The 26,872-nt window shown below is 48.6% G+C and overlaps 4 protein-coding genes across 12 annotated transcripts in view; 3 read left to right on the forward strand and 1 right to left on the reverse strand.

Annotated features, from left to right (window-relative positions):
* The window catches only part of LOC137306239 (scavenger receptor cysteine-rich type 1 protein M130-like), a 55,387-nt gene extending 50,915 nt beyond the window's left edge, over positions 1-4,472 (forward strand). For 6 of the 7 annotated variants that reach the window (XM_067975371.1, XM_067975376.1, XM_067975375.1 and 3 more), the window contains 3 exons: positions 588-692; positions 2,511-2,598; positions 4,383-4,472. In XM_067975371.1, the coding sequence (XP_067831472.1) occupies positions 588-692; positions 2,511-2,560 (155 nt within the window). In that variant the 3' untranslated portion in view covers positions 2,561-2,598; positions 4,383-4,472. The remainder of the gene's footprint in view (positions 1-587; positions 693-2,510; positions 2,599-4,382) is intronic. The other variant, XM_067975372.1, reaches the window with a different exon arrangement.
* The window catches only part of LOC137306238 (von Willebrand factor A domain-containing protein 7-like), a 141,658-nt gene that overhangs the window by 39,125 nt on the left and 75,661 nt on the right, over positions 1-26,872 (forward strand). The gene's annotated exons all lie outside the window — the stretch shown is intronic.
* LOC137306241 (uncharacterized) overlaps positions 11,555-26,872 on the forward strand; it is a 29,378-nt gene continuing 14,060 nt past the window's right edge. The window contains exons 1-3 of one of the 2 annotated variants that reach the window (XM_067975379.1): positions 11,555-11,787; positions 19,561-20,846; positions 23,448-23,504. In XM_067975379.1, the coding sequence (XP_067831480.1) occupies positions 19,568-20,846; positions 23,448-23,504 (1,336 nt within the window). In that variant the 5' untranslated portion in view covers positions 11,555-11,787; positions 19,561-19,567. The remainder of the gene's footprint in view (positions 11,788-19,560; positions 20,847-23,447; positions 23,505-26,872) is intronic. The other variant, XM_067975378.1, reaches the window with a different exon arrangement.
* Positions 18,001-26,872, reverse strand: part of LOC137306242 (tyrosine-protein phosphatase non-receptor type substrate 1-like) — a 37,010-nt gene continuing 28,138 nt past the window's right edge. The window contains exon 4 of the mRNA XM_067975380.1: positions 18,001-18,386. Within this exon, the coding sequence (XP_067831481.1) occupies positions 18,147-18,386 (240 nt within the window). The 3' untranslated portion in view covers positions 18,001-18,146. The remainder of the gene's footprint in view (positions 18,387-26,872) is intronic.

The following is a 26,872-nucleotide window of genomic DNA, read 5'->3' on the forward strand; positions in this document are numbered from 1 at the left end:
GAGGAGATTTACCAGAATGGTCCCAGGGATGAGGGACTTCAGTTATGTGGAGAGACTGGAGAAGCTGGGATTGTTCTCCTTGGAGCAGAGAAGGTTAAGGGGAGATTTAATAGAGGGGTTCAAAATCATGAGGGGTTTTGATGGAGTAAATAAGGAGAGACTGTTTCCAGTGGCAGGAGGGTCGGTAACCAGAGGACACAGATTTAAGGTAATTGGCAAAAGAACCAGAGGGGGAGATGAGGAGAATGTTTTTTATGCAGCGAGTTGTTCTGATCTGGAATGTGCTGCCTGAAAGGGCGGTGGATGCAGATTCAATAATAACTTTCAAAAGGGGAATCGGATAAATACTTGAAAAGGAAAAGTTTGCAGGGCTCTGGGGAAAGAGCAGGGGGGAGTGGGACTAATTGGATAGATCTTTCAAAGAGCCAGCACAGGCACGATGGACTGAATGGCCTTCTGTGCTGTAAGATTCCATGATTTTAACTAAAGGACGTGACTCCCAACGAGTAATATTAATGAATGAGCTGGTAACTGATGTGATCTAACCAGGAACCCAGGGCATTGACTCCAGTACAATTTGTTTAAAGGGGATTACGAAAATGTTCAAACTGAAGCTAAAACAAGACTAGGGAGTTACGAGAATATCTCTTTCTGTGTCTCAGGATCGACACCGACAAGTGTACGCAAAACAGGTAAGGAACTGGTCTCAGTTGGTAATTGAGAGACGCAGTAAGTATCTCACACATATAATCAATTGCTGCTGTATCTTGTATTTTTCTAATGCAACAGGTACAGCACGAGTTAGATACAGAGTAAAGCTCCCTCTACACTGTCCCATCAAACACTCCCAGGGCAGGTACAGCACGGGTTAGATACAGAGTAAAGCTCCCTCTACACTGTCCCGTCAAACACTCCCAGGGCAGGTACAGGGTTAGATACAGAGTAAAGCTCCCTCTACACTGTCCCATCAAACACTCCCAGGGCAGGTACAGGGTTAGATACAGAGTAAAGCTCCCTCTACACTGTCCCATCAAACACTCCCAGGGCAGGTACAGGGGGTTAGATACAGAGTAAAGCTCCCTCTACACTGTCCCATCAAACACTCCCAGGACAGGTACAGCACGGGTTAGATACAGAGTAAAGCTCCCTCTACACAGTCCCATCAAACACTCCCAGGGCAGGTACAAGGTTAGATACAGAGTAAAGCTCCCTCTACACTGTCCCATCAAACACTCCCAGGGCAGGTACAGGGTTAGATACAGAGTAAAGCTCCCTCTACACTGTCCCATCAAACACTCCCAGGGCAGGTACAGGGTTAGATACAGAGTAAAGCTCCCTCTACACTGTCCTGTCAAACACTCCCAGGGCAGGTACAGGGTTAGATACAGAGTAAAGCTCCCTCTACACTGTCCCATCAAACACTCCCAGGACAGGTACAGGGTTAGATACAGAGTAAAGCTCCCTCTACACCGTCCCATCAAACACTCCCAGGGCAGGTTCAGGGGTTTAGATACAGAGTAAAGCTCCATCTACACTGTCCCATCAAACACTCCCAGGGCAGGTACAGGGGTTTCGATACAGAGTAAAGCAGGACAGGCTACGAGAATATGGCTGACTGCACCTCTGGATCTCGGCAGACAGGCGAGTCCCCAGCAGGTACGTGACTGGTCCTGTTTGTTGGAATGAGCGATGCCGTGAGTTTCTCACTGAAACATTGAACTCCGGGTGTTGGTTTTATTTTTGCAAAGTGTCGTGTAAACTGGCTTATCAAGATTGAATGTGACATGACGAGGTACGCTCCTCCAATTCTGGCCTCTTGTCCATCACTCCCTGTGCTCGCTGATCTACATTGGCTCCCAGTCCGGGAAGGCCTCCATTTTAAAATTCTCATCCTCCTGCTCAAATCCTTCCATGGCCCTCGCCCACCCCTCCCTATCTCTGTAACCTCCTCCAGCCCCATAACCCTCCGAGATCTCTGCGCTCCTCCAATTCTGGCCTCTTGTCCATCCCCCGATTCCCATCACTCCACCATTGGCGGCCGTGCCTTCAGCTGCCTGGGCCCTGAGCTCTGGAATTCCCTCCCTAAACCTCTCCGCCTCTCTCTCTCCTCCTTTTAAGATGCTCCTTAAAACCTCCCTCTTTGACCAAGCTTTTGGTCACCTGTCCTAATATCTCCTTATGTGGCTCGGTGTCAAATTTTGTCTGATTTACGCTCCTGTGAAGCGCCTTGGGACGTTTTACTACGTTACAGGCGCTATATAAATGCAAGTTGTTGTAACAGCGGAAATGTCACCAAGTGGATTTGAGGTTGAAGTTCGGCCATGATTTTATTGAATGGCGGAACAGGCTCGAGGGGGAATATGACCCACTCCTGCTCCTATTTCTTATATTCTTAAATAGTGACCAAAAATGTGACAACAGGAAATAATTGTTCTGGTCAGGAAGTGCATGCCTGATGCAAAATTGTTAATAATTGGTCGATGTGTATGTTATTGTGATTTGCTTTTCAGAATCCAATAATAAAGCTTCTCGACCTCCTCCTTATGGTGCCGGTCACTGATATGGAAAATACTTCATCCTTGGGACCCCCTGTAGCTGGTATGTGTCCTGTACTATGGAGATGGGTGTTTCAGGAATTAAACCCACCTGGGACCAGGGACAGAACATTAGGGATACAGGCGTAGACCATTCATCTGCACCTCGACACAATTGAGGGTGTAAAGAGATTGTCATAGTCCTTCGAATTGCCAGTGACCCTACATGTTCTAAAGGGGCTGTCTAAGAAAATATGGATGATTCTGGGATGTGGGGCTATAAATTCCGTGAAGTAATGTTGATTGAGAATTGAGAAGGTGCATGATCCATGTCTCGGGTACGGGTATAGATAATGTCAGTGGCACCAGGCTATCGACTGAGACTGAGGTCGCAGTGTTGGGGGGCCAGTGTTACAATTGACCAACTTCGACAGGACGATGGGGGTTAGAGGAGAACTCTCAGCTCACGTGGAGGGCAATGGGAGTAAAGGAAGTGGTGGGAAGTGGGGCTGTAGTAAAAAGGAATAAATACAGGAGGGGGAGGGTGTTGTGTGATGGTCTAGGGGGCTGGAGTTGGGTTTGGGAGGGGGGGATGTTGAGTGATGGTCTAGGGGGCTGGAGTTGGGTTTGGGAGGGGGGGTGTTGAGTGATAGTCTAGGGGGCTGGAGTTGGGTTTGGGAGGGGGGGTGTTGAGTGATAGTCTAGGGGGCTGGAGTTGGGTTTGGGAGGGGGGGTGTTGAGTGATGGTCTAGGGGGCTGGAGTTGGGTTTGGGAGGCGGGGTGTTGAGTGATGGTCTAGGGGGCTGGAGTTGGGTTTGGGAGGGGGGGTGTTGAGTGATAGTCTAGGGGGCTGGAGTTGGGTTTGGGAGGCGGGGTGTTGAGTGATAGTCTAGGGGGCTGGAGTTGGGTTTGGGAGGGGGGGTGTTGAGTGATAGTCTAGGGGGCTGGAGTTGGGTTTGGGAGGGGGGGGTGTTGTGTGATGGTCTAGGGGGCTGGAGTTGGGTTTGGGAGGTGGGGTGTTGTGTGATGGTCTAGGGGGCTGGAGTTGGGTTTGGGAGGGGGGGGTGTTGTGTGATGGTCTATGGGGCTGGAGTTGGGTTTGGGAGGGGGGGTGTTGTGTGATGGTCTAGGGGGCTGGAGTTGGGTTTGGGAGGTGGGGTGTTGTGTGTGGAGCTTCTGATAAATAGAGGCATCGAGTACAAAAGCAAGGAAGTTATGATGAACCTTTATAAATCACTGCTTAGGCCACAGCTGGAGTATTGTGTTCAATTCTGGGCACCGCACTTTAGGAAGGATGTCAAGGCCTTGGAGAGGGTGCGGAGAAGATTTACCAGAATGGGACCAGGGATGAGGGACTTCAGTTATGTGGAGAGACTGGAGAAGCTGGGATTGTTCTCTTTAGAGCAGAGAAGGTTGAGAGGAGATTTGATGGAGGTCTTCAAAATCATGACAGTTTCAGATAGAGTAAATAAAGAGAAACTGTTCTCATTGGCGGAAGGGTCGAGAGCCAGAGGACATAGATATAAGGTGATTGGCAAAAGAACCAAAGGCGACATGAGGGAAAACTTTTTTACGCAGCGAGTGGTTAGGATCTGGAATGCACTGCCTGAGGGGGTGGTGGAGGCAGATTCAATCATGGCCTTCAAAAGGGAATTGGATAAGTACTTGAAAGGAAAAAATCTGTAGGGCTACAGTGGGGGAATGGGACTAGCTGGATTGCTCTTACAAAGAGCTGGCACAGGCTCGATGGGCCGAATGGCGGCCTCTCGAGCTGCAACCATCTGATTCTACTTTTAGTTTGTCTGAGCGAATCCAACTTTCACACATCTCAATTCCATCTCTTCACAGCAAGACAAGAATCCCGAGGGAAATCTCACCGTCACAGCTGCAATTGCCTGTCCTGTGTTGTGAATTTTAATCGCGAATGAAGACCACGGCGGCCAAAGCAACTCACACGATTTTTCCGATTAGTGAATAATTATTTGACCTGAGAATGGTGGGGGAGAGGGGAGGGGGGTACTAATTGTCGCACCCCCTTTAAGGGGGCGGTAGAGGACGCCTTTAATTCAGGGGGGTCGCCCAGTAGCATTTCCAATATTCGATGGACTTGCAACGTGTTAAAGAAATGTTGTGTTCTGTCGGATATTTACAATGTCACGCCTAAACTTGTTGTGATCTGGAACGCGCTGCCCAAGAGGGCGGAGGGAGCAGATTCAGTCGTAACTTTCGAGAGGAGAATCGGATAAATACTTGAAGGGGAAAAATTTGCAGGGCTCTGGGTGGCGGGGGGAAAGGGTGGGACTAATTTGATGGCTCTTTCGGCAATGGGCCGAACGGCCTCCTTTTGACTCTGTGAATTCTAGAATAAAGAAAGAAACAGCCTTGCTTCTCTACAGCGCCTCATGGACGTCCCAGAGCGCTTTTACAGCCAACGATAGCGAGAAATAGCAGCCCCTCCCGTGGTCCTGCGTTGTGTCGGCAGCTTGGTTAATTGGCATGGATTTGATCAGGTCCCACTTGGATTGCAGGAATCCCTCCTGGACATCTGGTTCGATCTGGCGAAGCCTCGATCAAATGAAAACGCCTTCGCTTTCAACCGCAGCCGTGAAATTAAGCAAATATTAAACAAGGAGACACTTTCGGAATGTTTCCGGGAGGGGTGAGAATGTGAGACGTACTGAACTTTGATGAAGACCGAGGTGGTTTGTCTGTAACTACAGTCTCACGTTTAACCAGCAGAGTCTGGGGTGCTGGGCTGTGTGTGTGTTAGTTTACACTGGTTGTTTTTGTGACTCCAGAATTGTCTTTTGTTCAGTGTTTTGCTTCAGACTATGATGCTTGTTTCTTGTACATTTTTTCAAATAGGGACCAATAAAGTACAGACCTGGCCCTGATTCAAAGGCCTCGCGAATTCACTGAACGTCAAGCTTTGAACGCCTCGAATTTTTAAAACTCTCTACCACGTGTTTCAAATCCCTCCACGGCCTCCTCGCCCCCCCTCCCTATCTCTGTAACCTCCTCCATCCCGTACAACCCTCCGAGATCTCCGCGCTCCTCCAATTCTGGCCCCTTGCGCATCCCCGATTTCCATCGCTCCACCATTGGCGGCCGTGCCTTCAGCTGCCTGGGCCCTAAGCTCTGGAATTCCCTCCCTGAACCTCTCCGCCTCTCTCTCTCCTCCATAAAACCGACCTCTTTGACCAAGCTTTTGGTCACCTGTCCTAATACCTCCTTATGTGGCTCGGTGTCAAATTTTGTCTGATTTACGCTCCTGTGAAGCGCCTTGGGACGTTTTACTACGTTAAAGGCGCTATATAAATGCAATTTGTTGTTATGACACAGTGGCCATTACAGAAACTTGGCTACAAGTTGGGGATGACTGGGAGCTGAATATTCCAGAATATAAGGACTTTAGAAAGGACAGGGAAATAGCTTTGCAGAATCACAGAATCTTACAGCACAGAAGGAGGCCATTCGGCCCATTGTGCCTGTGCCGGCTCTTTGAAAGAGCTATCCAATTAGTCCCACTCCCCCCTCCCCGCTCTTTCCCCATAACCCTGCAAATTAGTCCTCGTCAAGTACATGTCCAATTGCCTTTTGACAGTTCCTATGGAATCTGCTCCCAGCGCCCTTTCACGGAGCGCGTTCCAGAACATAACAACCCTTGTTTGAAAAAAGTTCTCCTCATCTCCCCTCCAGTTCTTTTGCCAATTATTTACAATCAATGACCATTAGTTACCGACCCTCCTGCCACTGGAAACACTTTCTCCCTACCTGCTCTGTCAAAACCCCTCATGATTTTGAACCCCTCTATTAAATCTCCCCTTAACCTTCTCTGCTCTAAGGAGAACAATCCCAGCTTCTCCAGTCTCTCCGCATAACTGAGGTCCCTCATCCCTGGGACCATTCTGGTAAATCTCCTCCGCACCCTCTCCAAGGCCTTGACATCCTTCCTAAAGTGCGGTGCCCAGAATTGGAGACAATTGTACAAAACAGGGGATAGGTGGTGAAACACCAATATTGATAAAGGACACACTTAGATTAGAAAGGAAGGGATATCAGTGAGGGTGAGCCAGACAGTGGAGACACTCTGCGTCGAACTAAGGAACAGGAAATAATGCAAGACTCTGGTGGGAGTTCGCTACGGACCTCCTGACCTGATAGAGTTTGATATTAAGATCGAGGAAGACAAAGATCGCACACAAACAAAGTACGGCAAAGTTCGAAAGCATGAGACCTAAGTCGAAAACATTAAACTGGGCCGAGCCAAACCTGCAGAGAAACTGTGGGACAAATGCCGAAGACCGAGGATGCTGAAAATCTGCAATGAGGGCCAGAAAACGCTGGGAAACACCCAACAGGCCGGGCAGCATCTGTGGAGAGAGAAACAAGAGGTCGATGACCTTCCATCGGAACAGAATGAAGATAGAGATTTGGTGAGAAGTTATGTTAAACTTGTATAGAACCTTGGTTAGACCACACTTGGAGCACTGTGCACAGTTCTGGTCTCCATATACCTTGGTTAGACCACACTTGGAGCACTGTGCACAGTTCTGGTCTCCATATACCTTGGTTAGACCACACTTGGAGCACTGTGCACAGTTCTGGTCTCCATATACCTTGGTTAGACCACACTTGGAGCACTGTGCACAGTTCTGGTCTCCATATACCTTGGTTACACCACACTTGGAGCACTGTGCACAATTCTACTCTACATATTATAAAAAGGATATAGAGGTACTGGAGAAGGTGCAAAAAAAAAGATTTACAAGGATGATACCAGAACTGAGAGGTTATAACTATCAGGAAAGACTGAACAGACTGGGGCTTTTTTCTCTAGACAAGAGAAGACTGAGGGGTGACCTGATAGAGCTGGATAAACACATGAGGGAGAAAGGAATAGAAGGATATGGTGATAGGGTGAGATGAAGTAGGGAGGGAGGAGGCTCGTGTGGAGCATAAACACCGGCATAGACCCGTCGGGCCGAATGGCCTGTTTCTGTGCTGTACATTTGATGTAATATCTACGTGCTACACAGTAGATTTAAAAGTTTTTAAGCAAGTACAGAGCCAGGGAGTATGGGGGAGGGGAAGAAAGAACAAAAGGAGGAAGGTCTCTGATAGGGTGGGGGGCAGGGGGTGATTAAATGAAAAAAGGGGGTGATGGTGCAAAGCGAGGAGGGTGGGAATGGGACAAGTGAAGAAACAAAAGATGGGTCAAGAGGAGGCGTAAATGGTAACAGCAGAACCATTACCAGCACCCGCTGTCTGAGAAAGTGGTTATAAGAACATAAGAACATAAGAAATAGGAGCAGGAGGAGGCCAATCGGCCCTTCGAGCCTGCTCCGCCATTGAATCAGATCATGGCTGATCTGATCCTAACCTCAAATCTAAATTCATGTCCAATTTCCTGCCCGCTCCCCGTAACCCCTAATTCCCTTTACTTCCAGGAAACTGTCTATTTCTGTTTTAAATTTATTTAATGATGTAGCTTCCACATCTTCCTGGGGCAGCAAATTCCACAGACCTACCACCCTCTGAGTGAAGAAGTTTCTCCTCATCTCAGTTTTGAAAGAGCAGCCCCTTATTCTAAGATTATGCCCCCTAGTTCTAGTTTCACCCATCCTTGGGAACATCCTTACCGCATCCACCCGATCAAGCCCCTTCACAATCTTATATGTTTCAATAAGATCGCCTCTCATTCTTCTGAACTCCAATGAGTAGAGTCCCAATCTACTCAACCTCTCCTCATATGTCCGCCCCCTCATCCCCGGGATTAACCGAGTGAACCTTCTTTGTACTGCCTCGAGAGCAAGTATGTCTTTTCTTAAGTATGGACACCAAAACTGTATGCAGTATTCCAGGTGCGGTCTCACCAATACCTTATATAACTGCAGCAATACCTCCCTGTTTTTATATTCTATCCCCCGAGCAATAAACGCCAACATTCCGTCGGCCTTCTTGATCACCTGCTGCACCTGCAAACTAACTGATCTGAAGTTTCTGAGATTAGGTTGCAAAGTGCCTGATTGAAAGACGAGGTGTTGCTCCTCAAGCTCGCTTTGAAAACAGCAGGAAGTATTTAGTACAACATAACAGCAATACACCCCGCTCAAGCAACTGTGATCAACATATGAGATAAGACAGAATATAAAGCACAAGGATGTGACTCATACAAATACCAAGAAATGTGGTGATCCATGCGGTGGGAGATACTTAGAAACAACAAAGCAACCATTGAGATGATTCAGAGGTGATGCCGGGAAACACTTCTTTGCCCAAAGAGGAGTGGAAATTTGAAACCCTCTCAACAAAAATACTGTAGATGCTGAGGGGGTTCAATTGGAGCTTTCAAGACTAGATTTTTGTTGGTTGAGGGGTATCGAGGGATAGGGAGCAAATGGGATGGAGGTACAGGTCAGCCATGATCCAATTCAATGGCGGAACAGGCTCGAGGGGCTGAATGGCCTCCTCCTGTTCCTATATAATCAACGGCTAAAGTATCGCTCAGCAGAATTCCAACCCTTTGTACCTTGTGTTTTCTCGAGTGATGCTGTCGTGGCCACATTACTTGCCCAACACTCAATGCCTTGACAACTGATTTGCTTGAGACTCAACTAACTAGTGTGGAATTGGAGTTCGATGTGGACCAGATCAGATAGGGCATGGCAGATTTCGTTCCCCTGAAGTACATCAGTGAACAAGTTGGGTTTTTAACCATAATCCCACAGCTTTCGCTCGAGTATAGAGCACACAGTGGTGTTCCTCAGGGGTCAGTATCAGAACCATTGCTCTTTTTGATTTATATTAATGACCTGGACTTGGGTATAATTTCAAAGTTTGCAGACAACATAAAACTCGGAAATGTAGTAAACAGTGAGGAGGATTATGACAGATTTCAAGAGGACAGAGACAGACTGGTGAAATGGGCAGACACACAGCAGATTAAATTTAACGCAGAGAAATGTGAAGTGATACATTTTGGTAGGAAGAATGAGGAGAGGCAAAATAAACTAAATGGGACAATTTTAAAGGGGGTTCAGGAACAGAGAGACCTGGGGGTGTATGTGCACAAATCCTTGAAGGTGGCAGGACAAGTTGAGAAGGCTGTTAAAAAAGCAAATGAGATCCTGAGCTTTATAAATAGAGGCATAGAGTACAAAAGCAAGGAAGTTATACTAAACCCTTTATAAAACACTGGTTAGACCCCAGCTGGAGTATTGTGTCCAATTCTGGGCACCGCACTTTAGGAAGGATGTCAAGGCCTTGGAGAGGGTGCAGAGGAGATTTACCAGAATGGGACCAGGGATGAGGGACTTCAGTTATGTGGAGAGACTGGAGAAGCTGGGATTGTTCTCCTTAGAGCAGAGAAGGTTAAGGGGAGATTTAATCGAGGGGTTCAAAATCATGAGGGGTTTTGATGGAGTAAATAAGGAGAAGCTGTTTCCAGTGCAGGAGGGTCGGTAACCAGAGGACACAGATTTAAGATAACTGGCAAAAGACCCAGAGGGGGAGATGAGGAGAATTTATTTTACGCAGCGAGTTGTTCTGATCTGGAATGCGCTGCCTGAAAGGGCGGTGGAAGCAGATTCAATAATAACTTTCAAAAGGGGAATTGGATAAATTTGCAGGGCTATGGGAGAAAGAGCAGGGGGTGGGGTGTGACTAATTGGATAGCTCTTTCAAAGAGCCGCACAGGCACGATGGGCCGAATGGCCTCATGCTGTGCTTTATGATTCTTTGATTTCCTGTTTTTTGGTTCTGATTCACAACATTCTCTGTTTCATTCGGATTTGGTGTGTTCCTGATCTCCTGAACAGACGAACATTCACATTTTCCCACATTATACTCCATCTGCCAAATTTTTGCCTGCTCACTTAACCTATCTATATCCCTTTGCAGACTCCTTATGTCCTCTTCACAATTTACTTTCCTACCTACCTTTGTGTCATCAGCAAATTTAGCAACCATACATTCAGTCCCTTCATCCAAGTTATTGATATAAATTGTAAATAGTTGAGGCCCCAGCACTGATCCCTGTGGCACTCCACTCGTTACATCTTGCCAACCTGAAAATGACCCATTAATGCCTACTCTCTGTTCCCTGTTAGCTAACCAATCCTTTATCCATGCTAATATGTTACCCCCTACACCATGAGCTCTTATTTTGTGAAGTAGCCTTTGATGTGGCACCTTGTCAAAAGCCTTCTGGAAATCCAAGTACATCACATCCACAGGATCCCCTTTATCCACGTTGCTTGTTACTTCCTCAAAGAACTCTAATAAATTAGTCAAACACGATTTCCCTTTCACAAAGCCGTGTTGACTCTGCCTCATTGCATTGAGATTTTCGAAGTGCCCTGTTATAACCTCCTTAATAATAGATTCTAGCTTTTCCCTATGGCTAACTGGCCTGTAGTTTCCTGCTTTCTGTCTCCCTCCTTTCTTGTATAGAGGAGTTACATTCGCTATTTTCCAATCTGATGGGACCCTTCCAGAATCTGGGGAATTTTGGGAAAATTAATACCAATGCATCTACTATCTCAGCAGCCACTTCTTTTACGGCCCGAGGACGAAGTCCATCAGGACCTGGGGACTTGTCGGCTTTTAGTTCGAATATTTTTTTCAGAACCCTTTCCCCGGTGATTGTAAATGTTTTTAATTCCTCCCTCCCTTTCACCTCCTGATTCACAATTATTTCTGGCACGTTATTTGTATCCTCTACAGTGAAGACGGACACAAAATATCTGTTCAGTTCATCCGCCATTTCCTTATTCTCCATTATTAATTCCCCAGACTCTCTCTCTCGAGGACCAACACTCACTTTACTGACTCTTTTCCTTTTTAATGCCCTGTAGAAACTCTGACTCTAATTTCTCCCTCATCATTATCCCTTTAGTCATCCTTTGCTGCTTTTTTATATTCTGTCCTGACTGGTTCGATGGCATTTTTTTCTGATTACATCTCTGTGAAGCCCTTGGGACATTCTGCTAGATTAACGTTCCTGTGAATAAACAAAAGTTTGCCTGTAAGTTTTGTTCAGCCCACCTGAGGGAACAGAGTTGATGAGTCATTCTCAGGCTAAAGTTGCCCCATTCAGAGATAGTCAGCCAGGAGGAAGCATTGCAAAAACCATTTCTCTCTGGACCTGTGATTCGGCTGCTCGGAGAAGAGGTGCCTGGATTTAATAACGCAAACTTTGCAGAGTAGAGTCAAATTGAACAGACAGCATCGTATCAGCAGCCATAATCTCGTAAGTAAGAAAAGACTTGGATTTCTACAGCGTCTTTCACCATCTCAGGACGTCCCAAAGCGATTTACAGCCATAGGAACATAGGAACAGGAGTCGGCCATTCAGCCCCTCGTGCCTGCTCCGCCATTTGATAAGATCATGGCCGATCTGTGATCTAACTCCATATACCTGCCTTTGGCCCATATCCCTTAATACCTTTGGTTGCCAAAAAGCTATCTATCTCAGATTTAAATTTAGCAATTGAGCTAGTATCAATTGCCGTTTGCGGAAGAGAGTTCCAAACTTCTACCACCCTTTGTGTGTAGAAATGTTTTCTAATCTCACTCCTGAAAGGTCTGGCTCTAATTTTTAGACTGTGCCCCCTACTCCTAGAATCCCCAACCAGCGGAAATAGTTTCTCTCTATCCACCCAATCCGTTCCCCTTAATATCTTATAAACTTCGATCAGATCACCCCTTAACCTTCGAAACTCTGGAGAATACAACCCCAATTTGTGTAATCTCTCCTCGTAACTTAACCCTTGAAGTCCGGGTATCATTCTAGTAAACCTACGCTGCACTCCCTCCAAGGCCAATATGTCCTTCCGAAGGTGCGGTGCCCAGAACTGCTCACAGTACTCCAGGTGCGGTCTAACCAGGGTTTTGTATAGCTGCAGCATAACTTCTGTCCCCTTGTACTCCAGTCCTCGAGATATAAAGGCCAGCATTCCATTTGCCTTATTGATTATTTTCTGCACCTGTTCATGACACTTCAATGATCTATGTACCTGAACCAATGAAGTACTTTTTGAAGTGTAGTCACTGTTGTAATGTAGGAAACGCAGCAGCCAACTTGCGCACAGCAAGATCCCACAAACAGCGAGGTGATAATGACCGGAAAACCTATTTTTTAGTGATGTTGGTTGAGGGATAAACAACGGGCCCCAGGACAGAACTTCCCCCCCCCCCCACTGCTCTTCTTCGGAATAGTGGCCGTGGGGATCTTTCACGTCCCACCTGAGAGGGGCAGACGGGGGGGCCCTCGGTTTAATGCGAACTAGATCTCTTTTTGTCCAGCCACTCTTAGGCCCCGACGTTACTGCAGGTTTCACCAATTGTCACAGTCAAACTCAATTTGTTTGTGTCGATGACAGGGGTTCAGCAGATTGAAGAGAAGGGAGAGCTGGTTAGAGACAGACCAGGGCAGGGGATGGGCAAGTAAGTTCTACATGTGTGGTTTTGTCACTTGCCTAGATACCAAGCTTCCATCCTTGTTAACGAGCCCTTAGCGAGTATTTTATTCTCATTGCTTGCTTTTCCAAATAGAAGATTAAGGGGTGATCTAATCGAGGGGTTTGAGATGATTAAAGGATTCGATAGGGTCGATAGAGAGAAACTATTTCCTCTGGTGGGGGGAGTCCAGAACAAGGGGGCAGAACCTTAAAATTAGAGCCAGGCCGTTCAGGGGTGATGTCGGGAAGCACTTCCTCACACAAAGGGGAGTGGGAATCTGGAACTCTCTCCCCCAAAAAGCTGTTGAGGCCGGGGGTCGATTGGAAATTTCAAAACTGAGATTGATCGATTTTTTGTTGGGTGAGGGGATTAATGGTTACAGAACCAAGGCGGGTAGAGGGAGTTAAGATACAGATCAGCCAGGATCTGACTGAATGGCAGAACAGGTTCGAGGGGCTGAATGGCCTCCTCCTGTTCCTGTGTCTCTTTAAGACGAGAGCAAGAAACATGAATTGCGCACTTTAGTTTCTGTTCTGCTCACCTGATTACAAAATGCTGATCCTATTGTACATAATATGCATGCCATGATTCATATTAATTACTCTCTGTAAATTATTTCTTAACTGCTAAACATCTATTCCAGGTTAATTAACTCCTCCTCTGCCATTCTGCTGTTGCCTTTTACACCTCCTCCAGACCCATCTCTTGTTTCTTTACCTGTCCCATTCCCACCCTCCTCGTCTCGCAACATCATCCCCTTTTGTCGTTTAATCACTCCTGCCCCCTACTCCTTTTGTTCTTTCCTTCCCGTGGCTCTGTGCTTGCTTTTTTTTTATTCGTTCATGGGATGTGGGCGTCGCTGGTGAGGCCGGCATTTTTTGCCCATCCCTAATTGCCCCTTGAGAAGGTGGTGGTGAGCCGCCTTCTTGAACCGCTGCAGTCCGTGTGGTGAAGGTTCTCCCACAGTGCTGTTAGGAAGGGAGTTCCAGGATTTTGACCCAGCGACGATGAAGGAACGGCCGATATATTTCCAAGTCGGGATGGTGTGTGACTTGGAGGGGAACGTGCAGGTGGTGTTGTTCCCATGTGCCTGCTGCTCTTGTCCTTCTAGGTGGTAGAGGTCGTGGGTTTGGGAGGTGCTGTCGAAGAAGCCTTGGGGAGTTGCTGCAGTGCATCCTGTGGATGGTACACACTGCAGCCACGGTGCGCCGGTGGTGAAGGGAGTGAATGTTTAGGGTGGTGGATGGGGTGCCAATCAAGCGGGCTGCTTTGTCCTGGATGGTGTCGAGCTTTTTGAGTGTTGTTGGAGCTGCACTCATCCAAGCAAGTGGAGAGTATTCCATCACACTCCTGACTTGTGCCTTGTAGATGGTGGAAAGGCTTTGGGGAGTCAGGAGATGAGTCACTCGCCGCAGAATACCCAGCCTCTGACCTGCTCTCGTAGCCACAGTATTTATATGGCTGGTCCAGTTAAGTTTCTGGTCAATGGTGACCCCCAGGATGTTGATGGTGGGGGATTCAGCGATGGTAATGCCGTTGAATGTCAAGGGGAGGTGGTTAGACTCTCCCTTGTTGGAGATGGTCATTGCCTGGCACTTATCTGGCGCGAATGTTACTTGCCACTTATGAGCCCAAGCCTGGATGTTGTCCAGGCCTTGCTGCATGCGGGCTCGGACTGCTTCATTATTTGAGGGGTTGCGAATGGAACTGAACACTGTGCAATCATCAGCGAACATCCCCATTTCTGACCTTATGATGGAGGGAAGGTCATTGAGGAAGCAGCTGAAGATGGTTGGGCCGAGGACACTGCCCTGATGAACTCCTGCAGCAATGCCCTGGGGCTGAGATGATTGGCCTCCAACAACCACTACCATCTTCCTTTGCGCTAGGTATGACTCCAGCCACTGGAGAGTTTTCCCCCTGATTCCCATGTAAACTGGCAACATGTTCCCGTAAAGGTCAAGGGTGGTTCCAAGAACTCCAGGGAACCTTGGATGTCAGGGGATATACGAGAATGGATTAGGAAAAAAAGGAGGGCTTTTGGCAGATACAAAAGGCTAAAGACGGAGGAAGCCCTAGAGGAGTACAAAAAGTGCAGGGGGATACTTAAAAAAGAAATTAGGAGATCAAGGAGGGGCCATGAAATAACACTGGCGAGCAAAATAAAGGAAAATCCTAAGATGTTTTATAAGTATATTAAAGGTAAGAGGATGACTAGGGAAAAAATAGGGCCCATTAGGGACAAAAATGGCAATCTGTGTGTGGAGCCGGCAGATGTAGGAGGGGTTCTAAATGAATTTTTTGCATCTGTTTTCACTATGGAGAAGGACGACGTAGACAGAGAAATACGACAGGGGGACTGTGATATACTCGGACATATTAACATCGAGCGGGAGGAGGTATTGGCGGTTTTAGCAGGCCAAAAAATGGATAAATTCCTAGGCCCGGACGAAATGTATCCCAGGCTACTGTGTGAGGCAAAGGAGGAGATTGCGGGGGCTCTAACACATATATTCAGAACCTCTCTGGCCACAGGGGATGTGCCAGAGGACTGGAGAACCGCTAATGTAATACCATTATTCAAGAAGGGGAGTAGGGAAAAACCGGGGAACTACAGGCCAGTGAGCCTAACATCAGTGGTAGGAAAATTATTGGAAAAAATTCTGAAGGACAAAATTAGTCTCCACTTGGAGAAGCAAGGATTAATCAGGGATAGTCAACATGGCTTTGTCAAGGGAAGATCATGTCTGACTAATTTGATTGAATTTTTTGAGGGGGTGACTAGGCGTGTGGATGAGGGTAACGCAGTGGATGTGGTATACATGGATTTCAGTAAGGCCTTCGATAAAGTCCCCCACAGGAGACTGGTCAAGAAGGTACGAGCCCATGGAATCCAGGGTGCCTTGGCACTTTGGATACAAAACTGGCTGTCTTTTCTATGTTTCTACCTCTCTATCTCTGTTTTTTTTGTTTGTTTTTTTTTGGTGATTTGTATATTCTGTGAGACCTGGCAGGTAACACCTGTCTGTCTGCACACTGATTGCAACGGGCAGTTGAAAAAACTGTCTGCACTCACCAAGCATTGTTCTGTGAATTATAAATGCGATTTCATCTCGAGGATTTCATTTTCACATCGTTCACCTGACGAAGGAGGTAGCCTCCGAAAGCTTGTGAATTTAAAATAAAATTGCTGGACTATAACTTGGTGTTGTAAAATTGTTTACAATTGTCAACCCCAGTCCATCACCGGCATCTCCACATCATTAGTGGCAAAAGGCAGAGGGTGATGGTCGAAGGTTGTTTTTGTGACTGGAAGCCTGTGGCCAGTGGGGTACCACAGGGATCGGTGCTGGGTCCCTTGCTGTTTGTGGTCTACATTAATGACTTGGATATGAATGTAAAAGGTATGATCAGTAAGTTCGCTGATGATACAAAGATTGGTAGGGTGGTAAATAGCGAGGAGGATAGCCTCAGTCTGCAGGACGATATAGATGGGTTGGTCAGATGGGCGGAACAGTGGCAAATGGAATTTAACCCGGAAAAGTGCGAGGTGATGCACTTTGGAGGGACTAACAAGGCAAGGGACTACACAATGAATGGGAGGACCCTAGGCAAGACAGAGGGTCAGAGGGATCTTGGTGTGCAAGTTCACAGATCCCTGAAGGTGGCGGAACAGGTAGATAAGGTGGTAAAGAAGGCATATGGGATACTTGCCTTTATTAGCCGAGGCATAGAATATAAGAGCAAGGAGGTTATGATGGAGCTGTATAAAACACTGGTTAGGCCACAGCTGGAGTACTGTGTGCAGTTCTGGTCGCCACACTACAGGAAGGATGTGATCGCTTTGGAGAGGGTGCAGAGGAGATTCACCAGGATGTTACCAGGGCTGGAGCGCTTCAGCTATGAAGAGAGACTGGGAAGATTGGGTTTGTTTTCCTTGGAGCAGAGGAGGCTGAGGGGGGACATGATTGAGGTGTACAAAATTATGAGGGGCACAGATAGGATGGATACTAAGGAGCTTTTTCCCTTCGTTGAGGATTCTATAACAAGGGGACATAGATTCAAGGTAAAAGGCGGGAGGTTTAGAGGGGATTTGAGAAAGAACTTTTTCACCCAGAGGGTGGTTGGAGTCTGGAACTCACTGTCTGAAAGGGTTGTGGAGGCAGGAACCCTCACAACATTCAAGAAGCATTTGGATGAGCACTTGAAATGCCATAGCATACAAGGCTACGGACCAAATGCTGGAATATGGGATTAGAGTAGACAGGGCTTGATGGCCGGCGCGGACACGATGGGCCGAAGGGCCTCTATCCGTGCTGTATAACTCTATGACTCTATGACTCTAAACTGTTCTTATAAACTGTTAAATCGCTAACTTTCTTCCAGTTCTGACGAAAGGTCATCGACCTGAAACATTAACTCTGTTTCTCTCTCCACAGAGTCTGCCCGACCTGCTGAGTGTTTCCAGCATTTTCTGTTTTTATTAACTGAATTTAATAAATTTACTAGAATGACACCAGGGATGAGGGACTTCAGTCACGTGGAGAGGTTTAGAGAAGCTAGGATTGTTCTCTTTAGAGCAGAGAAGGTTAAAGGGAGATTGGCTGAAGGACAGAAAGCAGAGAGTAGTGGTGAACGGTTGTTTTTCAGACTGGAGGGAAGTACACAGTGGTGTTCCCCAGGGATCAGTATTAGGACCACTGCTCTTTTTGATATAATGATGACGTGGAGATGCCGGTGATGGACTGGGGTTGACAAATGTAAACAATCTTACAACACCGGGTTATAGTCCAACAATTTTATTTGAAAATCACAAGCTTTCGGAGGCTTCCTCCTTCGTCAGGTGAATGTCAGGAAATCCTTGAACGTTTCGCATTTATATTCAGAGAACAATACCTGGTGATTACAGATAATCTTTCCAACTGCCCGCTGTCAAGGCAATCAAAGTGTTCAGACAGAGAGGTGTTACCTACAGGACCACCGAATACACAAAGGGCCAGAACACAAAACAGAGAGAGAGAGGGAGAAACATCCGAAAGGAAGAGAAAGACAGAAAATGACCCGTTGAATTAAAAACAGATAACTTTTATTCGCTGGTGGGGTTACGTGTAGCGTGACATGAACCCAAGATCCCGGTTGAGGCCGTCCTCATGGGTGCGGAACTTGGCTATCAATTTCTGCTCGACGATTTTGCGTTGTCGTGTGTCTCGAAGGCCGCCTTGGAGTCCGCTTACCCGAAGATCGGTGGCTGAATGTCCTTGACTGCTGAAGTGTTCCCCGACTGGGAGGGAACCCTCCTGTCTGGCGATTGTTGCGCGGTGTCCGTTCATCCGTTGTCGCAGCGTCTGCATGGTCTTGCCAACGTACCATGCTCCGGGGCATCCTTTCCTGCAACGTATGAGGGAGACAACGTTGGCCGAGTCACAGGAGTATGAACCATGCACCTGGTGGGTGGTGTCCTCTCGTGTGATGGTGGTATCTGTGTCGATGATCTGGCATGTCTTGCAGAGGATGCCGTGGCAGGGTTGTGTGGTGTCGTGGACGCTGTTCTCCTGAGAGCTGGGTAATTTGCTGCGAACGATGGTCTGTTTGAGGTTGGGTGGCTGTTTAAAGGCGAGCAGTGGAGGGGTGGGGAGTTTCAAATAAAATTGTTGGACTATAACCCGGTGTTGTAAGATTGTTTACTTTTTGATATATATTAATGACCTGGACTTGGGTGTGAAGGGCACAATTTCAAAGTTTGCAGATGACACGAAACTCAGAAATGCAACAAACAATGTGGAGGATAGTAACAGACTTCAGAAGGACGTAGGCCGAGTGGTGAAACGGGCAGACACACGGCAGATGAAATTTAACGCAGAGAAGCGTGACGTGATACATTGTGGTGGGAAGAATGCGGAGAGGAGAGGCGATATAAACTAAGGATATAAGAAATAGGAGCAGGAGGAGGCCATTCGGCCCCTCGAGCCTGCTTCGCCATTCAATCAGGTCATGGCTGATCTTCGACCTCAGCTCCACTTTCCCGCCCGATCCCCATATCCCTTGATTCCCCCTAGAGTCCAAAAATCTATCGGTCTCAGTCTTGAATATACTCAACGACTGAGCATCCACAGCCCTCTGGGGTAGAGAATTCCAAAGATTCACAACCCTCTGAGTGAAGAAATTCCTCCTCATCTCAGTCCTAAATGGCCGACCCCTTATCCTGAGACTATGCCCCCTGGTTCTAGACTCTCCAGCCAGGGGAAACAGCCTCTCAGCATCTACCCTGTCAAGCCCCTTCAGAATTTTATATGTTTCAATTCTTCTGAACTCCAGAGAGTATTGGCCCATTCTACTCAACCTCACCTGATAGGACAACCCTATCAGCCCAGGGATCAACCTATTGAACCTTTAAAGGCGCTATATAAATGCAAGTTGTTGTTGTTGCTGATAATTACGAGACTCGATGTTGAGATTAACTTAACATGTACCTTCAAGGGCGGACAGTACGATGGCAGGAGGCCGATCCACAGGGAGTTGGCAAGGAGATAGATTCATTTTTACTTCTTCACTCCACCCGCAGGCACCAAATGGCTTCTGCCAGTCGGAACCTGGACAATGTGAACCTTTCTGTCGGGGAGACCTCGCCCGTACCAGGTCCACACGTGGAACAGGAGGCTCCCCAGCGCCTGCCTCCTCGGTTCGGAGGAGATGCTCGGTTGTTGAGTACCCAAGCATCTCAGAATGACATTGGGCTTCCACTCCTTGGAGCGTTTCACGCTGAGACAGCCTTGAATCTGAGCGAACTCAATAGCCAAAACGCGTTCCCTGCCCGTCTACGGAATGGAGCGACCATGGGCGTTGGCGGGAACAGCTGCCAGGATGAAGAGTTGGCAGGTGAAGAATTGGCGCCCGTCCCAAATCCGACGCTGTCTCCGTCCAAACGGGGCAACCCAACTGCCTTGGGGAACACCGCATCCGGTGAAGACGATCGTACACCTGTTATCCTCAATGGCACTGCTACAGTCACAGCTCCAAGCGCCAAGCCACTGACCCCCTCTGAAGATGCCCCATTGCACCTGGACCCGATAGAACTTTGCTTCGATCTTAAAGATGGCGATGAAGATCATGGTTCATCAGCAGCTCCAGATGGAGCACCGGAGGATCAAGGCCCAGGGAATGCTCCACTACCTCCCGGTGAAGAGATTGCTCCAATTTCTCAAGTCGCCTCGCTCCTGAATCCTCCCACACGAGAGGACCTAAGCTGCTCTCCTGCAGTCGTCAGCAGCGTTGCTCATCGTCCACTAACCACCCCAGGTGCTGAGCAAGTACAAAGCCGAGGCTCCCCAACTGCTGCGGTTACCCCAAGTGAGAAGGGACGAGGAGCATCCTACCCTGAACCCTGGAAGACAAAGGAGAAGTTAACGACAGTGACTAGCAGCGATGATGAGGGTCCATCGGTGCCCGATGGAGCTGAACAAGGACAGGGCACAAACCATCTGTATTTGCCCCTCACGCAGAATAATCCAGTTTCCAGAGTTCTTCGTCATGCAAACAGCCAACGGGAGCTATCAACAAAAGTGACATCGGTCAGCGATTGTCCGTCTGTCCTGGCAGATTCCGCCCAACAAGACCAAACGTCAACGCATCCTTCAACCAGAGAAGTTTTGACCAAAAAAGCCACCCCTGCCTCAGACCCTTGTTCATCAAGGGAGACCAACATGATGGAAGTCTCCATGGGTGTTAAGGCCATCCCCGGATCTGGTCCAGAGAAGGAGGGAACGGAGGCGAGAGCAACAGATGACTCCAGATACAGAGCGAACACTGCCAAGACACATCCAGCCGCTAGACATGAACCTCAAGGATACTGTGAGTATCATGTACGAGGGTAGACATCAAATCGTTTCAGCTCAAAGGCTGTGTTTCTTTTTCTCCAGCAAAGAGAAGGCTGAGGGGTGACCGAATAACATAAGAGCATAAGAAATAGGAGCAGGAGTAGGCCATTCGGCCCCTCGAGCCTGCTCCGCCATTCAATCAGATCATGGCTGATCTTCGACCTCAACTCCACTTTCCCGCCCGATCCCCGTATCCCTTGATTCCCCTCGAGTCCAAAAATCCATCGATTTCAGTTTTGAATATACTCAATGACTGAGCATCCACAGCCCTCTGGGGTAGAGAATTCCAAAGATTCACCACTCTCTGAGTGAAGAAATTCCTCCTCATCTCAGTCCTAAATGGCCGACCCCTTATCCTGAGACTATGCCCCCTAGTTCTAGACTCTCAGCCAGGCGAAATATCCTCTCAGCATCTACCCTGTCAAACCCCCTCAGAATCTTATATGTTTCGAAGAGATCATCTCTCATTCTTCTAAACTCCAGAGAGTATCGGCCCAATCTACTCAATCTCTCCTCATAGGACAACCCTCTCATCCCAGGAATTAATCTAGTGAACCTTCATTGCACTGCCTCTAAGGCAAGTATATCCTTCCTTAGATAAGGAGACCAAAACTGTACGCAGTACTCCAGGTGAGGTCTCACCAAGGCCCTACATAATTACAGCAAGACTTCATTACTCTTGTACTCCAAACCCCTTCCAATAAAGGCCAATATATCATTTGCCTTCCACATTGCCTGCTGTACCTACATGTTAACTTTCTGTGTTTCTTGTACAAGGACAGCCAAATCCCACTGAACACCAATATTTAATGGTTTCTCACCATTTAAAAAATATTCTGTTTTTCTATTCTTCCTACCAATGTGAATAACCTCACATTTCCCCACATTATACTCCATCTGCCCCCATCTTGCCCACTCACTTAACCTGTCTATATCCCTCTGCAGACTCTGTGTCCTCCTCACTGCTTACTTTCCCACCTAGCTTTATATCGTCAGCAATAGAGGTCTTCAAAATTATGAAAGGGTTTCGATAGGGTAGACGTAGAGAAGGTGTTTCCACTTGTGGGGGGAGACCAGAACTAGGGGGCCATAAATATAAGATAGTCACTAATAAATCCAATAGGGAATTCAGGAGAAACTTCTTTGCCCAGAGAGTGGTGAGAATGTGGAACTCGCTCCCACAAGGAGTAGTTGAGGTGAATAGTGTAGATGGGTTTAAGGGGAAGCTGGATAAACACATGAGGGAGAAAGGAATAGAAGGATATGGTGATAGGGTGAGATGAAGTAGGGAGGGAGGAGGCTCGTGTGGAGCATAAACACCGGCATAGACCAGATGGGCCGAATGGCCTGTTTCTGTGCTGTAAATTCGATGTACTTCAATTTTTTAAAAAAGTGTAGTTGAAGAAAGCAGTCTTCATAACAATTTCTAACCTGGTGCCTTTCACATTGCACCTTGCTTTATGAAGTGTGTGTCGGTGAAGGTTGGGCTGTGATGTGCCCCCAGGTCAAATCCCCTGCTAGACTCACTGCCTGAGCACCACACGTGAAGAGTGGTCCTTTGAGTGATGAGTTCCGCGGTCAGTAATGGAACCTGTCCCTCAGCGAGAGTCAGAGTCAGTGCTTTCACAGGTAGGGAAGGAAACAGACAAAAATTTAAGGAAATGAACTTAGCCGTGTCTCAGTGGGGAGTTCTCTCTCTCTCTCTCTCTATTTCTCTCTCTCGCCTCGGAGTCAGAAAGTCGGGGGTTCGAGCCCCCACTCCAGAGAATTGAGCCCCATAATCCAGGCCGACACTCTCCAGTGCCCAGTACTGAGGGAGCGTCGCACTGTCGGAGGGTCAGTACTGAGGGAGCGTCGCACTGTCGGAGGGTCAGTACTGAGGGAGCGTCGCACTGTCGGAGGGTCAGTACTGAGGGAGCGCTGCGCTGTCGGAGGGTCAGTACTGAGGGAGCGTCGCACTGTCGGGGGGTCAGTACTGAGGGAGCGTCGCACTGTCGGAGGGTCAGTACTGAGGGAGCGTCGCACTGTCAGAGGGTCAGTACTGAGGGAGCGCTGCACTGTCGGAGGGTCAGTACTGAGGGAGCGCTGCACTGTCAGAGGGTCAGTACTGAGGGAGCGCTGCACTGTCGGAGGGTCAGTACTGAGGGAGCGCTGCACTGTCGGAGGGTCGGTACTGAGGGAGAGCTGCACTGTCAGAGGGTCAGTACTGAGGGAGCGCTGCACTGGCGGAGGGGCCGTCTTTCAGATGAGACCCTGAACCGAGGACCCCGTCTGTCCCTCTCAGGTGGGTGTAAAAGATCCCACAGCCACTATTTCGAAGAAGAGCAGGGGGAGTTCTCCCCGGAGTCCTGGGGCCGATATTTATCCCTCAACCAACATCACTAAAAAAACAGATGATCTGGTCATTTATCACATTGCTGTTTGTGGGATCTTGCTGTGCGCAAATTGGCGTTTCCTACATCACAACAGTGAGCGCACTTCAAAAAAAGTACTTCATTCGTTGTGAAGTGCGATGGGACGTCCTGAGGTGGTGAAAGGCCCGATAGAAATCAAGTCCTTTCTTTCTTTCTTGCAGTCAACCATGTCCTGAGGGCAATAAGTCTCTTCGCTCTGATTTCTATGACAGGCACAGGTAAGTCGCTCCATCAGGTACCTGTTTTCAGGTAGGCCAAAGAGGTTAACTTGAGGTCAAGTGGCACCCGGAGGTGAACGGTCACGGGGTGGGGGTGGGGTGCTCGGGGGAAGCCCACGTGTGACCAATGAAACAGTCTCTCCTTTGATAGCCGCAAACGATGAGCGACACCGAACGAGTCGTAACTCACCGTTATCGTTCTCTGTGCCAGCCGTGGCTCAGTCGGTCACACTGTCGCGACTCTGAGTCACAAGGGCGTGGGTTCGAGTCCCCACTCCAGACAGGGTAGAGTCCAGTGGTAGTAGGATTAGTTTGGGATTGATACAGGGCTATGGGGAGAGAACGGGGCAGTGGGATTAGTTTGGTGATTGATACAGGGCTATGGGGAGAGAGTGGGGCAGTGGGATTAGTTTGGGGATTGATACAGGACTATGGGGAGAGAGTGGGGCGGTGGGATTAGTTTGGGGATTGATACAGGGCTATGGGGAGAGAGCGGGGCAGTGGGATTAGTTTGGGGATTGATACAGGGCTATGGGGAGAGAGCGGGGCAGTGGGATTAGTTTGGGATTGATACAGGGATATGGGGAGAGAGTGGGGCAGTGGGATTAGTTTGGGGATTGATACAGGGCTATGGGGAGAGAGCGGGGCAGTGGGATTAGTTTGGGATTGATACAGGGATATGGGGAGAGAGTGGGGCAGTGGGATTAGTTTGGGGATTGATACAGGGCTATGGGGAGAGAGCGGGGCAGTGGGATTAGTTTGGGGATTGATACAGGGCTATGGGGAGAGAGCGGGGCAGTGGGATTAGTTTGGGATTGATACAGGGATATGGGGAGAGAGTGGGGCAGTGGGATTAGTTTGGGGATTGATACAGGGCTATGGGGAGAGAGCGGGGCAGTGGGATTAGTTTGGGGATTGATACAGGGCTATGGGGAGAGAGCGGGGCAGTGGGATTAGTTTGGGGATTGATACACGGCTATGGGGAGAGAGTGGGGCAGTGGGATTAGTTTGGGAGTGATACAGGGCTATGGGGAGAGAGTGGGGCAGTGGGATTAGTTTGGGGATTGATACAGGGCTATGGGGAGAGAGCGGGGCAGTGGGATTAGTTTGGGGATTGATACAGGGCTATGGGGAGAGAGCGGGGCAGTGGGATTAGTTTGGGGATTGATACAGGGCTATGGGGAGAGAGTGGGGCAGTGGGATTAGTTTGGGGATTGATACAGGGCTATGGGGAGAGAGTGGGGCAATGGGATTAGTTTGGGATTGATACAGGGCTATGGGGAGAGAGTGGGGAGGTGGGATTAGTTTGGGATTGATACAGGGCTATGGGGAGAGAGCGGGGCAGTGGGATTAGTTTGGGGATTGATACAGGGCTATGGGGAGAGAGCAGGGCAGTGGGATTAGTTTGGGATTGATTCAGGGCTATGGGGAGAGAGTGGGGCGGTGGGATTAGTTTGGGGATTGATACAGGACTATGGGGAGAGAGCGAGGCAGTGGGATTAGTTTGGGGATTGATACAGGGCTATGGGGAGAGAGTGGGGCAGTGGGATTAGTTTGGGATTGATACAGGGCTATGGGGAGAGAGCGAGGCAGTGGGATTAGTTTGGGGATTGATACAGGGCTATGGGGAGAGAGTGGGGCAGTGGGATTAGTTTGGGGATTGATACAGGGCTATGGGGAGAGAGTGGGGTGGTGGGATTAGTTTGGGATTGATACAGGGCTATGGGGAGAGAGCGGGGCAGTGGGATTAGTTTAGGGATTGATACAGGGCTATGGGGAGAGAGTGGGGCAGTGGGATTAGTTTGGGATTGATACAGGGCTATGGGGAGAGAGCGGGGCAGTGGGATTAGTTTGGGATTGATACAGGGCTATTGGGAGAGAGCAGGGCAGTGGGATTAGTTTGGGATTGATACAGGGCTATGGGGAGAGAGCAGGGCAGTGGGATTAGTTTGGGGATTGATACAGGGCTATGGGGAGAGATTGGGGAGGTGGGATTAGTTTGGGGATTGATACAGGGCTATGGGGAGAGAGTGGGGCGGTGGGATTGGTTTGGGATTGATACAGAGCTATGGGGAGAGAGCGGGGCAGTGGGATTAGTTTGGGGATTGATACAGGGCTATGGGGAGAGAGTGGGGTGGTGGGATTAGTTTGGGATTGATACAGGGCTATGGGGAGAGAGCGGGGCAGTGGGATTAGTTTAGGGATTGATACAGGGCTATGGGGAGAGAGTGGGGCAGTGGGATTAGTTTGGGATTGATACAGGGCTATGGGGAGAGAGCGGGGCAGTGGGATTAGTTTGGGATTGATACAGGGCTATTGGGAGAGAGCAGGGCAGTGGGATTAGTTTGGGATTGATACAGGGCTATGGGGAGAGAGCAGGGCAGTGGGATTAGTTTGGGGATTGATACAGGGCTATGGGGAGAGATTGGGGAGGTGGGATTAGTTTGGGGATTGATACAGGGCTATGGGGAGAGAGTGGGGCGGTGGGATTAGTTTGGGATTGATACAGAGCTATGGGGAGAGAGCGGGGCAGTGGGATTAGTTTGGGATTGATACAGGGCTATGGGGAGAGAGTGGGGCAGTGGGATTAGTTTGGGGATTGATACAGGGCTATGGGGAGAGAGTGGGGCAGTGGGACTAGTTTGGGGATTGATACAGGGCTATGGGGAGAGATTGGGGAGGTGGGATTAGTTTGGGGATTGATACAGGGCTATGGGGAGAGAGTGGGGCGGTGGGATTAGTTTGGGATTGATACAGGGCTATGGGGAGAGAACGGGGCAGTGGGATTAGTTTGGTGATTGATACAGGGCTATGGGGAGAGAGTGGGGCAGTGGGATTAGTTTGGGGATTGATACAGGACTATGGGGAGAGAGTGGGGCGGTGGGATTAGTTTGGGGATTGATACAGGGCTATGGGGAGAGAGCGGGGCAGTGGGATTAGTTTGGGGATTGATACAGGGCTATGGGGAGAGAGCGGGGCAGTGGGATTAGTTTGGGATTGATACAGGGATATGGGGAGAGAGTGGGGCAGTGGGATTAGTTTGGGGATTGATACAGGGCTATGGGGAGAGAGCGGGGCAGTGGGATTAGTTTGGGATTGATACAGGGATATGGGGAGAGAGTGGGGCAGTGGGATTAGTTTGGGGATTGATACAGGGCTATGGGGAGAGAGCGGGGCAGTGGGATTAGTTTGGGGATTGATACAGGGCTATGGGGAGAGAGCGGGGCAGTGGGATTAGTTTGGGATTGATACAGGGATATGGGGAGAGAGTGGGGCAGTGGGATTAGTTTGGGGATTGATACAGGGCTATGGGGAGAGAGCGGGGCAGTGGGATTAGTTTGGGGATTGATACAGGGCTATGGGGAGAG

This window comes from Heptranchias perlo, chromosome 42 (genome assembly GCF_035084215.1).
Source record: "Heptranchias perlo isolate sHepPer1 chromosome 42, sHepPer1.hap1, whole genome shotgun sequence".
In the NCBI taxonomy this organism is placed as follows: domain Eukaryota; kingdom Metazoa; phylum Chordata; class Chondrichthyes; order Hexanchiformes; family Hexanchidae; genus Heptranchias; species Heptranchias perlo.